The sequence below is a fragment of the Apis mellifera genome, linkage group LG5 (assembly GCF_003254395.2).
Source record: "Apis mellifera strain DH4 linkage group LG5, Amel_HAv3.1, whole genome shotgun sequence".
Classification (NCBI taxonomy): domain Eukaryota; kingdom Metazoa; phylum Arthropoda; class Insecta; order Hymenoptera; family Apidae; genus Apis; species Apis mellifera.
In genome coordinates, this window is record NC_037642.1 from 13,202,847 (window position 1) to 13,218,531 (window position 15,685).

The window sequence follows — 15,685 nt, forward strand, 5'->3', positions numbered from 1 at the left end:
GTTTCGTGCAAAAATAATTGTTCGTTTATTAGATTTATAACGTGTATTTTCTAACAGAAATCATTATCTCTGTATTCTTATATGTAATTTAATTATATTTTTTATTTTAAAATTTACTATTTTTTTTTCATTTGCCCTTTACGTTTGTAAATATATATATATACGTTTCTTACGTTCGTAAATATATATATTTTTGTTATATTAATATTATAATTTTATCAAATTAAATTCGTTCCAAAATTATCTCGTATTATTCAACGGATCATTATCTCGTTTACTTTATCGCGAGTTAGGCGATGAACGATGCATAGTCGAACATCTCATCCATCTATTAATTTCGATTTTTTTTTTTTTTTAATTCGCAATCAAAGAGGGATAAGTCGAAGCATCGAAAAAAGGTTTCACGAGCAGGACGTTGTTTCGTCGCTATTATTACGCCACACAAAATTGGTCAATCACAACGAATACGAGTAATTTACGTCAAATGAACCTCACCAGGAAACTGTCCCGACTTGGAGCGTGACCGTTGTACGATCTATCGATCCTGGTATTAGCCGAGGGATCCATTATGTTGCAGCTTCACCATCTTCTCTATGCAAAAAGAATCTCGTGTATCGTAAAAGCTTATTACACGTGCATCTACGTTTACTTTTTAACATGAGCGTATTTTACGAAATAATCATACATCTATAAATCATCGCCTATTATATTGAAATCTCTCTTATTTTTTTATTTATTTATTTTCAGACATGGAATCTCTATTTTAGAATCAAGATTTTGTATAAGAAAAAGGAAATGATTCTCGAATACATTTATTTGGCTGGATTTAATTCAGGTACAAAGTGCAAGGTGAGCGATAATAATAAAATTAAAAATAAAAATTTTCTCGATTATTATATTTATATTAGAATATTATTGAATCATTACGAATATTTGCATTTCTAAATTTTTTTTAACAGCATTTTTTTTTTGTCCAGCAGGTTGAATGAAGCTAATTTCAAGATTTATAAAAATATATATGTATCATTTCATACGCATCATGCTGGTAGAAAATGGTAGAAAAATAATACGATAAGAAATTGTAGAGATTCCTGTTTAAAAAAAAAAAAAAAAAGAGAGAAAAATAATTCTCGAGAAGCTTATACTGTCGGCGACAGTACCCTTTTACAAATTAATGCGCGCTCGTGGGCGTAGACTCTGCCACATCTCGTGCACAAACACACGTTTTTCGTGATGGGTCGGGCACGGGGAGGAATCGGCTCATTTGTTGCGTATTAGCGGAGGATAATTAGGTTTCTCGAGGCTGCCGCCTTTTGCGAAAGGCAAGCGACTTCAAGAGTGTTCCGAAAAAAAGAGAGGAGGGAAACGAATGAGGTACGCCTACCCCTAGAAATTTTCGTCGTGAGAAGGAAAATCTCGAAAATCACCGGTTGCCAGCCCAAAGTTAATCGATTCCGACGATTCTACCATTTTCCTTGTCGATACAGTAAGAAAAGACAAACAAGATCGACTTATGATTGTATTGTTTACAATCTAATTGAACAAATACTTGTTGTTATGTTAAAAATAACAGGAAAATAATTTTTGGATGAATATATTTAAATTGTATTTATGTTATCAAGGTAATGAGAAGTTGAATACTTGTTGTTATATTAAAAAAATGAAAAAAAATTAATTTTTGAATGAATATATTTAAATTATATTTATGTTATCAGGACATGAAACAGAAGTTGAATTGATATATTATGTTGTTACATTAAAAAAATGAAAAGAAAATTTTTGGTTAAATATTTAAATTGTATTTATGTTATCAAGGTAATGAGACAGAAGTTGAATGGATATATTATGTTATTACATTAAAAAAATGAAAAGAAAATTTTTGGATGAACATATTTAAATTGTATTTATGTTATCAAGGTAATGAGACAAAATGGATACTTGTTGTTACATTACAACATGAAAAGAAAATAATTTTTTGTTGAATATTTAAGTTATATTTATATTATCAAATTAATAAGACAGAAGTTGAATGAATATTTGTTGTTATATTAAACATGAAAAGAAAATAATTTTTGAATGAACATATTTAAATTATGTTTATGTTATCAAGGTAATGAGACAGAAGTTGAATGAATACTTGTTGTTACATTAAACATGAAAAAAAAAAATTTTTGAATGAACATATTTAAATTGTATTTATGTTATCAAGGTAATGAGATAGAAATTGAATGAATACTTGTTGTTACATTAAACATGAAAAGAAAATAATTTTTGAATGAACATATTTAATATATTATATATATTATATAATATATATATATATTTAATATATTATAAATTGTATTTATGTTATCAAAGTAATGAGACAGAAGTTGAATGGATACTTGTTGTTACATGAAAAAAATGAAAAGAAAATAATGAATGAACATATTTAAATTGTTATTATATTATTGTGGATATTTCAAATTGTATTGTTATTAATTTATTAAAATAATGGAACAAAAGAAAAGAGACAGCAACTTTGCAATTCTTATAAATAACACTGATCTAGAATGAAGATTTTACAAATTAGATATTAAGGATCGTCGGGATACTTTACAAAACTTGTCAACTTCTTTCCGATTCCCTTTTTCTTCTTTTTCTTTTTCTTTCTCGACGTATTTTACGACACTTTAAATACAGGGGGGCTGAAAAGTGTGGACAAATTTGACTGGTTTACGAGTTAAGCCACTCCATCTACATTCTTTCTTCCTTTTTTCCCTAACTTTCTCTTTTTTTTTTCTTTACAGATATTTCTCCGATTAATCCAAAGTAAAAAACAATTTTTGCGAAACAAAAGCCGTTCCAACATCCTCAAAGACACGAAACAGATTTACATCTTTTACTATTGACCAAATCTTATCGCATTCATATTTTTTTATCTTGATATAAATATCAAGATTAATTTTCGAGTTTGCTTTTCCACTTAGAATAGCAATACAATCAATATATATATATACATATATTTGAGAGAAAGGAAATTGTTAGAAAATACGAGAAAACATATATACTTCTTTATTTTTGTCCACATATTTCGTCCGTATTAATCGATATTAAAGGTTTTACGAATTTTTTGAATTCATCTAATGGACACATATTATCACAATTAGGAAATTTAAGAACTCGAATATCATCCTTATTTTTATAAAGCATCTGTGAACAATAACGGTAACAATAAATCTAATTGTAAAAAATAATAAAAATTAATTTTAAAAATGAATTTTATGTGATTTTTTTAAAATCATTTTTACTAATCATCTTTTAATTTCAAAAATAATATTCTGTATAAATTTATTTTTTATAGAAAGTACATTTTTACCTGAACGTAATATTCACTATTTTCTTCGTGTAATTCAAACATCAGACTATTACCATAGTAAGGAATTTCGTTGTCGAAATTATCCAATGCAGAAAGTATACATGCGATATTTGGATCATGTGCTGCATACATAAACGCTTTTCGCGTATCTTTTTTGCTTATATGATCATTAACACGATTCAACCATTCGCGAATCCATATTCCTGTCGAAACGATTAGTAATAGTATAATAAATCGATGAAATCACGTTACATTAATTTTAAGAATTTTTTTATTTTTCGCTAAAAATAAGAAAAAAATAGCAACGAAATTTAAACTTACCAGCTGATATTTGCTTCGATTCCAGGGTACGAGTACGAATCAAAATGTCATATACAGCTAATTCGTCAAGTTTTCCGTGAGGAAAAACCGATTTCGTCCATTCTGGTAATTCCAAACCAATATTTCTCTAAACAAAAATTATTTCTACTTACGTTTTCTATATAGCTAAAAAAGTGTTAATTATTTTCAATTTTTTTCAATTAATTTCAAAAGTTGAAAAGATACCTGATCGAATAAATATTGATATAATAAAAACACTTTTGACTGTGTGATGTTACCACCTGTGTGTTTGGACAAATATTCATAAACATCTCTATTGTCTTTTTTAAATTGTATCACATCTTTGTCCGTTTCTTCCACCATGTTTCTCAATGTATAAAATTTTGCAGAAAACTGAGAATTATAAAGGCAATCCATAGTAAATGGTACTGTCCATACAGGTATAGGTTGCCAATTCAAATCTGGATTCCACCTAAAATGAATTTTTATGAAATTATTATATAGTATGTATAGTAATGTAATTGTTAAATTGGTAACCATGAAATTTAGAACCTTTGTTGTTTGGAAGGTGGATATAGTCCAGTTGTCACGAGTTGCACACTCATTGCGGTTCTATCTACTTCATCCGAACGGAACCAAATATTTTCTTTCGTGTAAATTTCTCCCAAGAAATTCTCGTATCTTTTTCGAAAGAATTGGCCAACTTTGTACATGGTCATCTTACCAATCTATGTAAATTAAAATTCGTCCGCAATTAATTCGCGTTGTTTAATCGAATTCATTTCTTTTTTTGTATAACATTTGGAAGAAAAATTCTGATCGTGCGAATTAATTAAAATGACTGAAAAGTGATTATATAAAAAATGATATTATTACGTACATTTGTTAAACCTCCTTTTCCGGCTGGCTCGTAAGTATAATTAATATAAGGATCGTTAGGATAAAAATTTATAGTCGATGGCATTTTGTTTCCATGTCTAAATATCGTCTGTAGAAGTTTCAGTTCTGCCAAAGATGTTCGACAACAAAGTAGGCAAACGATGAATCTTAAAGTCCATACCATGATACTCATCATTCTAAAAAATAATTGAAATATAATTTAACAAATAAATTTCTGTACAATCTTTATTCAATTTCACTTGATCTATATATTAAACTAGAAAAGATCTAATATTTTCTCTCTATTTTTATTAAATAAATCTTCCTACTTTTCTGATATCGATAATTATATTACAAAATCTTACCAAATCTTGCGTACTTTTATTCCGTTCGAGCAACGTTCATATGTTTATAGCAGATAAAACTACGAAGAATTAGTGTTTTAAAATATAAAAAAAAAGTTTAATGTCAAAGTTTTATGTAGGGGGCTTATCTAACTAACGATAGGCTATCGAAAAATGTCACAACGAATCGAATACTTTGTTTCTTTCTTTTCCTTTTACAAAATAATCTAAAGAACAAACGTGTGGAAAATTTAAATAAAATTCGAATACACTATTTGTTATATACACGTATCTAAATTGAGGTTATATTTTACGTATGACGTATTATAACTCGATAATTATTTTACAAATATTCAGAACTGTATATACATTATAATTTCGACTAATATTTCAATAATGATTTTAAAAAGTTTATTAATCGATTTTAAACTTTATTATTCCCTCGTATAATGAAAAATATCGATTAAAAAAATAAAATTCGAATACGCTATTTGTTATATATACGTATCTAAATTGAGGTTATGTTTTATGACACGTGTTATAACTCTATAATTATTTTACAAATAGAACTGTATATACATTATTATAATTTCGACTAATATTTGAATAATGATTTTAAAAAGTTTATTAATCGATTCTAAACTTTATTATTCCATCGTATAATAAAAAATATCAATTAAAAAAATAAAATTCGAATACGCTATTTGTTATATACACGTATCTGAATTGAGGTTATGTTTTATGACACGTATTATAACTCGATAATTATTTTACAAATATTCAGAACTGTTTATACATTATTATAATTTCGACTAATATTTGAATAATGATTTTAAAAAGTTTATTAATCGATTCTAAACTTTATTATTCCATCGTATAATAAAAAATATCAATTAAAAAAATAAAATTCGAATACGCTATTTGTTATATACACGTATCTGAATTGAGGTTATGTTTTATGACACGTATTATAACTCGATAATTATTTTACAAATATTCAGAACTGTTTATACATTATTATAATTTCGACTAATATTTGAATAATGATTTTAAAAAGTTTATTAATCGATTCTAAACTTTAGTATTCCATCGTATAATGAAAAATATCGTATTAAAAAAATAAAATTCGCTATTTGTTATATACACGTATCTAAATTGAGGTTATGTTTTATGACACGTGTTATAACTCGATAATTATTTTACAAATATTCAGAACTCTATATATACATTATTATAATTTCGATTAATATTTGAATAATGATTTTAAAAAATTTATTAATCGATTCTAAACTTTATTATTCCGTATAATGAAAAATATCGATTAAAAAAATAAAATTCGAATACGCTATTTGTTATATATACTATCTAAATTGAGGTTATGTTTTATGACACGTATTATAACTCGATAATTATTTTACAAATATTCAGAACTGTATATACATTATTATAATTTCGACTAATATTTGAATAATGATTTTAAAAAGTTTATTAATCGATTCTAAACTTTATTATTCCTTTCTTTCATCGTATAATGAAAAATATCGATTCGATATCTTTAGAAGAAGATGCAGCCATTGTTATCTACAAACAATGCCATTCACTTGTAATTTATCAACGTTCAAGTTTTTAAACTATTTTCCATTATTCTTCTAATATTGAATTTTTCGAAAGATACGTGCGCAATTTTACGTAATTTTACAACACTTAGAAAAACAAAAACGTGATAAAAAAAAAAAGACACGCTAATTAATACAAATCGTCATTGGAAAAGATAATACGTTTCGAAAAACATTAGGCCAGATTTAAATTGGACCTCGAGTCGATAAAAAATTAATTGGAATTATTAAAATAACCAATTACTTAATTTGTACATCTCTATAAAAATTATCCTCCCAACTCGATCGAAAAAGAAAAAAGAAAAGAGAGAAGGATTAAAAAATTAGCGGTGGTTCGTCCGTTTCAATTTTTGGCGATAATTCGATAAGTGGAATCGCGTCGGGAGATGGAGAGGGGAGAAGGAAAGAAGCGGAAAGGAAAGCAAAAAAAACGAGAGCGAGCGAGAGAGCGAGAGAGAGAGAGAGAGAGAGAGGAAGAAAAAATGGGGCGGTTGCCGCGTCTGAAGCGCGGCAGGAACGCGGCGCCTCGTGTTCTTCCTCCCGTCTCTCCTCTCCCCGGCCGCGGGACGAGAGCCCCCAGCGAACAAGAAGGACGAAGGAAGGCGAGGGGCGTGTCCGGCCGCGCGGCTTCTACAAAGAGATGCCCACTTCCCTGTCGACCCCTTCCACGCTCCTCCGCGGGGATCCCTTCCACGTGGGCCCCGGGAGTCCTCCGTTCCCCACCATAGGGCCCTAAGAAAAGCGGGCAGCATGGTCCAGACCACGAGATCCCCGGTTACTAAAGTCAGTTTACGCAACGCTTCCGTACGCGAACCATATAACGCCATATAATCCATTCGCGATCCTCGTTTCCCCCTACAACGAACATGATATCTCCTCGTTTCCAAATTTTCAACCTCCTCTAAGTTTTTCCTTATCCCTTCCCTTTTTTTTTTATTTGTCATTTTCCCGCAATTCGACGAAATGACGGAATTCGTTTAATCAAGGGACTATTCCTCTTCCTCCTCCTCGAGGGAGAGAGAGAGAAAGAGAGAAAAACAGTAGAAGTGTTTTTTATTATGCGTTGAGTATCGTATATATATATATATATCGTGTATATATATATACATACGTAGAGAAGAGCGAGAGCGAGAGAGAGAAAGAGAGCGAGCGAGCGAGAGAGAGAAAGAGCAAGAGCGAGAGACGTCTTTCACGAGAATGACAACTTACGCCAGCTTCCAGCAATACGAGGTGTTGGATTCGGAGGGTTACGGGTCGGCGAGTAGCCCGGAATCGAATCCGCGTAGCTGGGCCCAGCAGGAGATATACCCTCAACCACCGAGATCTAGGGGTAGCAGTTGCGGGAGCGTGAGCTCGGTCGATTGTCAGAATCGCGAGTACCAGGAGATCGGCGCGACGAACGCCACTTACCGCTTGGCCGCCACCCCCGCCCCCTTCAACCTCGAGACCGAGTTCTACGAGTCGTCCTACTATCAACAACAAGCTTGCCGGAACGAGCATCATCATCATCGCCATCATCATAGTAACAACAATAATAATCATCATCACCATCATCATCATCATCATCATCATCATCATCATCGTGACCACGAAATCGGCCTCCACTCCTCGAGGACGATGAGGGAGAAGTGCGCGAACGTTTACGACGGGTGTGTGACCGTGGCCCGTGCCGATTTCTCAGCCGCCGGTCAAGATGGTAAACAGAACGTGCCGCCAAAAATGGACCAGCAACAACATCATCATCATCAGCGCAACGCGGATACGTTGGGGAACGACAGGTGCGATTTCGTCGGGCAGAGCGAGGAGCAGAGCTTCTTCGGGATCCCGAAAGGTGATGGTTTTTTGGCTAGGAATAATAGCGGGGAGAACTGTTACGGGCAAAGGGGCGACGTAGTTTATTTGGGTGGCACGTACGCGTCCCATGCACAGAGGAACGAGGGCTACGTTGTCGAGCAGGGCGAGGGGGAGGGCGGGAAGCGCGACACGGCCAGGTACCAGGGGAAGATCGAGTACGCGTCCGGTGAAAAGACGAGGGAGAGCGTGCATCACAACAGGATGAAAAACGGGACGACGCCTGGTATAGAGGTGTTGAGGAAGAGGCGGTTGGCCGCGAACGCGCGGGAAAGAAGAAGGATGAACAGTCTGAACGACGCGTTCGACAGGCTGAGGGACGTGGTACCTAGTTTGGGCAACGACAGAAAGTTGAGCAAGTTCGAGACTCTGCAAATGGCGCAGACTTATATCGCGGCGTTGTACGAGTTGCTGCAAAGAGAGTGAACGAATTTTGCGAGAACGTGCGACTGAATCGTCCTACTCGATAAATTTGCTCGATCGAACTTACAAGTGGATAATTCACGTTGGACCGATTGAAGAGGAACGATGTAGCGACGCTTGATCGACGTTGAAAGGTAACGTGACGAAACGTTGAGGGGAAAGGTTCGAAAATCGACGAGGATCGGTCTCGTTCCCACCCGATAGTTTAATTAGCGATAATTGGTGCGCGCGAACACGTCGCTAATGCTTTTCCCTCCGCGCGGCCTTGTTGCCGGATTCCAGGATATTTTTTCATAGATCGAGTCGCGATTGCGATACGCGAAACGAGCCTCGATGTAGTTTCAGTGTTCTCCAACCTTTTCCCAATCTGAACGCTCTCTTTCGCTGTGTAAAGCGATAAAAAATGAAAAAAATCGAAATTGAACGAACATCTCGCGATCAACAGGTTGGGGATCGCTGCTTTGAACGAATATATAAAACGTATATGCGTGGCTATCGCGTGTTTTAGTCGTAGGATTCGTGTAAATATTTCATTAGACGCGATTAAGTTATTGTGACGTTGTTTAGGTAATTGTGTACATATATATATATACATATAAAAAAATAGGGGATCTCTCGAACACGATAATCGATCCGTGCGACAGCGAAAAAAACGGCAGAGAGAAGAATTATGTTTCTCGTCTTTGGCTCGAGAAAAAACAACTTCGCGATGTCTCTATGTGAAATACGCGACGGATATACTTTCTTTTCTTTTCTCTTCTTGGTGGGATGATTTTGATTTTATTTCCGATTAAAAGAATCGATCGAATAATTTTCGCGAAAGGAAATTTACCGTGATGATAAATAATAACACGAGGATCTCGTCCATTACTTTTTGAGATGAACCAAAGAATCCGTTAACAGGTTAAGGAAAAAAAACAATGCGTCGCAGACAATTATTTTTCCAATCACGTTACTGGCCGGTTCGAATCGTACAAGATGTTGATATATTCTCGTGATACATTCTCTTTTAGAGGATCGATTCGAGATGCGAAAACAATCAACGATCATCCTTCGAAAACGGATATATATCCCCCCACGAACGTGTTGACATCCGATAATAAAGAATAGAGCGGAAGACAAAAGCGAAAGAGGACAGGTTGTTTGGATGGTTTCCCGCGATGTTTCTCCCGCAATTAGGGATATGCAAAAATGAGAGGACAAATGGCGGTGGTCGGCCACCTCCACTTAGCAGTCAATCACAATTAAATACAATTTTGCGCGAGCTTCGGCCCCTGGTAATGGCGCAAAAAGAGAGCAAATTGAAATCTCCTAGCTGACAGAATGATAGATGGTGGCGCGCAGACGCGAAAACACGGGGGACGGAGAAAAAGAGGGATAGAGATGGAACGGCGGAGAGTTACCTTCCCCGCAGAACGCCGCTGTGAGAAAGCTGGTGCTGCTGCTGTTGCTCCTGCCTTTGCTTCGAGCCGAACAACGGGCGAAAATGCAAAAGTGGAAGACCCAATGTCTTCTCCTCTTGAAGAAAATATATCGTTTAGAGAGAACAACTACACACGTTACGCGTATATTCGATCGAACTCTATATCCAGTTTTCCGTTATTCCATAATTTAACGTGACTACGCGAAATCGTTCTGATTGCCATTGTTGTGTTCTCCCTGACGACTGAAATCGTGCTCTAATACACTTGAAATTCGTTACCATACCACGTTTTCTTAAATCTCTTGGTAATATCTATCCAGGAAAGAGTAATTGATAACCATGCAATTGATAGTAATGTCGCGCGTTATCGCGCATACTTAATTAGAGCTAGATAGAAATTATCACTCGCCCGAAAACGATAACGATGATTAATCGAGATTCGAACAGAAAGAAACCGATCTCTTTATAACCGACACGAATCTATTTCCACTTAACTTTTTCTGTTAAGATCCGATACAAAGATTTAATCGAAGAGAAAAGAAGACATTCGTGACGACGACGAGCGAAGGAATGTTTTCGTTCCAATATATAATCGAATACTAGTATCGATACTCGATCATCTATCGATCGAGATTTTATACGGACGAATAACGAGAGAGGATACGCTTTGTATCTATTCGTGTAATAGGTTAGGTGTTGAGTCGATAGAGGTCGTGATCGCGGCGGTAACGCAGGCAGTTTGTTATTCACCGTGGAAAAAGTGGATTCGTCACGCGTGGTTTTCTTCGTTTCGCGTGGATATAAGGTAATATAACGTGGATTCTGGACAGAGACATCGTGTCACCCGAGCGGAACGTGTTTCCAGAGATGCTTCTTCAGAGTTTTGCAATCGATTCGTTTGCCGGTTTCTCTTAGATTCTCGCTTCCTGCCGTGCTGAAAGAGTTTTCTTAACCTCTTCGGGAGGGGATAATGGCACGTAATGCGCGCATACACGGAGTGTTGATATATTTGTGGATCCTTTCTCGACTCTTATTTGTTCGATTTTTAACCGAGTCAATTTCGTTTAAAGCAAAAAAAAAACATCAATCGGTCATCAATTTTTTATCAATTCCTGTATTTATCCTTATGTTAAGAATATTATATACATTAAGAATCCAAAGATTTTTCGCAAATATATCAACAATCTTCAATCGTGACATAGAAAGAGATACTGTGAGCGTTATCATGATATAAATTCTACAGCTTTTTATTGATATTTTAAAATTACCGTGAGCGATAAATTAGAAGGGCGAAAATTCGAAAAAGATCGACCCTATTTTTTTTTTTTCAAATTTAAATCTCGTCGTTCTCCATTCGTTTCGTGGATGAAACGCGTAGTTGGTTTCTTCTCGCGTGCTCGTCTTAGACGATATTATCATAACTCGCTTCTAATTTGCAGACTAGCGACCAGAGAAACGTAAAAGAGACAAAGGGGGAGGGGGGGAGGGAGTCTCTTTCGAACGGCGCCCTTCAAATTACGGTGTTTCTCGAAAGTATTGGACTCGAGGATTCGAGAAATGATCGAACTATCATCGTATAATAAACATCGTTGTTTCTTTACCAGCGAGACGAGTGGTGAGATTATGCAAATCGGGAACAGGCGAATTTTGCAAAGCGACTTTTTTTTTTTTTTTTATACGTTGTTTCGGGTCGATAGCGCCGCCATCGAGAGTACCTTTGTAAATAAATTGTACGTTTTATATGCATTGAATACGACGCTAGTATGGTAAGATTTAATTTAAGAGGAGATTCGAAATAGGCAAAGCAAATTCCCACCAATAATGTTCCTCTAAAGAGACCAAATGTATTTAAGGATGTGCAATGTTGAATAAAAAAACACATTGGAAGATTCGACGTTTTTTTCCTCTTATTTCACCTATTATGCGTTCGATCCCACATCCTACAAAGATTATCGCTCTACTCGAAAAGAAAATTTTTTTTTCAAAAATCCAAAGGAAATTTCTTCTTCTTCAAACTTTTCCTTTTTTTTTTATTTGCAAACTTATTCTTTTTTCACTCGTCGTTTTCAACGACACACACACACACACACGCACGCACGCACGCACGCACGCACGCACGCACACACACACACACACACACACACACACACACACACACACACACACACACACACACACACACACACACACACACACACACACACACACACACACCACACACACACACACACACACACACACACACACACACACACACACACACACACACACACACACACACACACACACACACACACACACACAGAGAGAGAGAGAGAGAGAGAGAGAGAGAGAGAGAGAGAGAGAGAGAGAGAGAGAGAGAGAGAGAGAGAGAGAGAGAGAGAGAGAGAGAGAGAGAGAGAGAGAGAGAGAGAGAGAGAGAGAGAGAGAGAGAGAGAGAGAGAGAGAGAGAGAGAGAGAGAGAGAGAGAGAGAGAGAGAGAGAGAGAGAGAGAGAGGAGAGAGAGAGAGAGAGAGAGAGAGAGAGAGAGAGAGAGAGAGAGAGAGAGAGAGAGAGAGAGAGAGAGAGAGAGAGAGAGAGAGAGAGAGAGAGAGAGAGAGAGAGAGAGAGAGAGAGAGAGAGAGTTATGGAGATTTCGTGGCGGGTTTGAACGAAAACGGATGATCGAGAATGCTAGCAAGTATACGATTGGGACCGGGAAGATTATCAAAATCGATCGAGTCTGCCTTCCATAATTTCCAACTCGCGGAATGAAGGCTCGATCGAGCCGTGTCGATCGTCGGTGCATAAGGATGCACATTGGAGCAGAACCACCGCCTAAACTCTTCCTCGAGGCCATCGATTTTTTTTCCAGGAAGCCTAGGATATAACTGCGCCGACAATTTCGAGGACGCGACGAAAAAATAAATAGCCACTTCTCTCCGGACCCTCCTCGATGCTCGAAGGGATACGACGATGAAACCGTTTTATCGGCTCATTAGGCTAATTGAATTTTCTCGATTTAATCTCTTACCTATTATTTCCTTTCTCCTTCTATTTTTGCGTGTTTGAATGCACACAAACACATATATATATATCGATATACACATCGATATACATATCGATACACGCGTTAATAAATTCTTTATATAAATAGAAATATATCTTTTATATCTTTTCAAATTAACACGATTATTCGTTATTGTTTGTTTAATGTTAATTCGTTAACACGAATATAGAAAATTTGATTTGTCGATGGTGGAAATTTGTCGAGCGTCTCTAAACGCGCGGAAAATAAAAGAAAATAAAAGCACGGGGAGAGGGGCACAAAGCGCGCTTAACCGCCGATTTCCATTGGAAGTTGAGCAGCGTACGGGTAATTGGTATCTTACGCGGTCGTTGGGAGAATAAATCGATCGTAGCGAACGTTGTTGGGTTTGATAGAATGCCGGATAGCGGCTCGCACAAAGCGACCTTCGTCTGGTCGAGTGAACCTGTGCTACCAGCCAGACAAATTGATACCAGGCAACGCACTCACTCTCCCTATCTTTTCCGCCTGTACACGGGGGTACCTTACGTGCCTCGAGTAAGTACGGGCGCATAACTCGCACACCTCGATATGCTTCGAAACGATCCAAGCCGGCTAGCTTATGCGCCTCTTACAACCTCGTATTAACTCCAAATAGTCCATCTCGCGTTTACTCTTTGGATCTCGACGAATCGAAAATAAAACGAGGCGTACGCGACATCGAAGCGAAAAAACTATCCGATTCGAACCGATGTCGCATGACAATTGTGACGAGTGGAGATACGGTGGACCGTATTTTACTAGTCGTCAAAAATGTGATAGAAAATTCTGGAACTTTTATTTCGGGAACTAAAATGCAACGAACGAAATTTTATCGTACGATAAAAAAATATTTTCCGATATTAAATGTAATTCCGATCGAATGCCGATGTCTGAATTAAAATAGTATTTACACGTTAAATTGAATTGCAAGTTAGTTATAAGATTGTTCGTAATTCAAGTGTTTTTTGTCCGTCATTGGTGACGAGACGATTGTGTCGGTAAATTAGATACACTGTAGTATCCCTCGAGTGTTTCAGTCGGTGACGATTACAAGTCGTCGCAATAAAGTTAATGCGCGTTACTCCCCGTACAATGGAGTAAACCGTCGTTATCGCGATTACTGTTATTATCGCAATTATCACGATTGCTCTAGGATAAGGTTCGTCGAACGGTAATAAGCGTGAATTACGCTTTCAGATGGGAGAAGCTGCGAGATGTTTCTGCGAAATGTATGAAAATTAATAGCGCGTGCATGTTTGTGCATATTTACGCGGATTAAATACATAATAGTCTAACTACGCTTAAATATTACGCGAACATTTTTAATCGAATATCTATATAGAATATCAAATATTTATTTCATTTCATTTGTACAATTTATTAGAAAAGAAGTGATTCGAATAAAGGAGTGCAAACATTCTCACGTAAATCGCTTTATATACACTGGACCTCCGTAACGCAGAACAGTAGGACAGGTCCGGGTTTCTTGATGTCTACATGACTTTGCTATTTCCTCGATCTCGTTTGCTACGCGTCAACTTCGGTATTATGCGCTGCTCGTCGAGACACGTCGATGCTCTCTTGCGTCGTTCAAAAGCAATTCAATGCCTAAATTTCATCGAACGATACGGGCACAATGACTTCACGAGTGAACGCTTCGTAAAGAGAAATCTCGAAATGTTACATTTCCGATGAATCTCTCGAACAAACGATTTCTCGTCATCGTTTACTTCTTTGATTTTACATCGTCCAATATCTTCCAACTTGTAAAAAGTACAAACCATTCTCCTTTCGTAAAGTTTGAGATTAAAATAAAAATTCCCAACTCTTTCATACCACTTCCTAAATAAAAAAATTGTCCAATCCCTTTGAACGAAGCAAAATAACTCGTTGACAATGGATGCGTAGAAGCATGTCCCGCTTGACTGCGCAATTACCGCGCGACCACTAATACCATCTTCCTCGAAAAGTCCCTAGCACAATAACGGTTAGGCAGGAGACAACGCGAGCAATCTTTGGCGGAGCAAAAGAGAATCGGCATAGAATCGGGAAGAAGAAGAAGAAGAAGCGCGTTGCACGGCCGTGGCATTGATGATTCGCGCATTCCTCGTCGGATTAATCGATTTAACGGTTGGGGGACGGGGCGAGCCGTGTCCACCGCTATATACCAATGCTGCTATAATTCGATGGAGTGGCGTTGAGCGTACATCTCTGTTTGGCGCGTCATCCACGTCCGATTCCATTGACCGTGCGTTTTCGCACTGTCACCGCGTAACCGTTCACCGAACAGAGAGGAAGGAGGATAATACGAACGGATCGTTAATTCCAAGGATACAACACGGAAGCCACACGCTTTCGAAATCGACGAAATATACGAATTACGAAATTTTTATACGATTTTTTATACGCGAATCTTGACCA

General features: G+C 36.5%; 2 protein-coding genes across 3 annotated transcripts; one reads left to right on the forward strand and one right to left on the reverse strand.

Annotated features, from left to right (window-relative positions):
- Positions 1 to 2,459: 2,459 nt before the first annotated feature.
- LOC725215 (venom acid phosphatase Acph-1) lies at positions 2,460 to 10,329 on the reverse strand. 2 transcript variants are annotated; one of them, XM_006569896.3, is made up of 7 exons: positions 10,196 to 10,329; positions 4,560 to 4,755; positions 4,232 to 4,407; positions 3,905 to 4,151; positions 3,680 to 3,806; positions 3,359 to 3,561; positions 2,460 to 3,192 (listed from the first exon to the last, which is right to left on the reverse strand). In XM_006569896.3, exons 2-7 carry the CDS (start codon positions 4,752 to 4,754, stop codon positions 3,055 to 3,057), a joined length of 1,086 nt encoding a protein of 361 aa, XP_006569959.1. In that variant the 5' UTR covers position 4,755; positions 10,196 to 10,329; the 3' UTR covers positions 2,460 to 3,054. The 2 variants fall into 2 exon arrangements, with proteins under 2 accessions (XP_006569959.1, XP_026296694.1); XM_026440909.1 differs by lacking the exon at positions 10,196 to 10,329 and adding an exon at positions 4,924 to 5,062.
- Positions 6,439 to 10,183, forward strand: LOC102656766. The gene has a single exon (XM_006569897.3). It carries the CDS (start codon positions 7,716 to 7,718, stop codon positions 8,793 to 8,795), a length of 1,080 nt encoding a protein of 359 aa, XP_006569960.2. The 5' UTR covers positions 6,439 to 7,715; the 3' UTR covers positions 8,796 to 10,183.
- Positions 10,330 to 15,685: the final 5,356 nt, after the last annotated feature.

Bases quoted from the DNA above. Each gene is read 5' to 3' on its own strand.
- LOC725215 (XM_006569896.3), bottom strand. From the start codon at position 4,754: ATGATGAGTATCATGGTATGGACTTTAAGATTCATCGTTTGCCTACTT. The intron at 4,152-4,231 runs GTTCTAAATTTC...AATTCATTTTAG, and splicing joins CCACCTTCCAAACAACAAAG to GTGGAATCCAGATTTGAATT. The intron at 3,562-3,679 runs GTAAGTTTAAAT...TCGTTTCGACAG, and splicing joins ATCGAAGCAAATATCAGCTG to GAATATGGATTCGCGAATGG.
- LOC102656766 (XM_006569897.3), top strand. From the start codon at position 7,716: ATGACAACTTACGCCAGCTTCCAGCAATACGAGGTGTTGGATTCGGAG.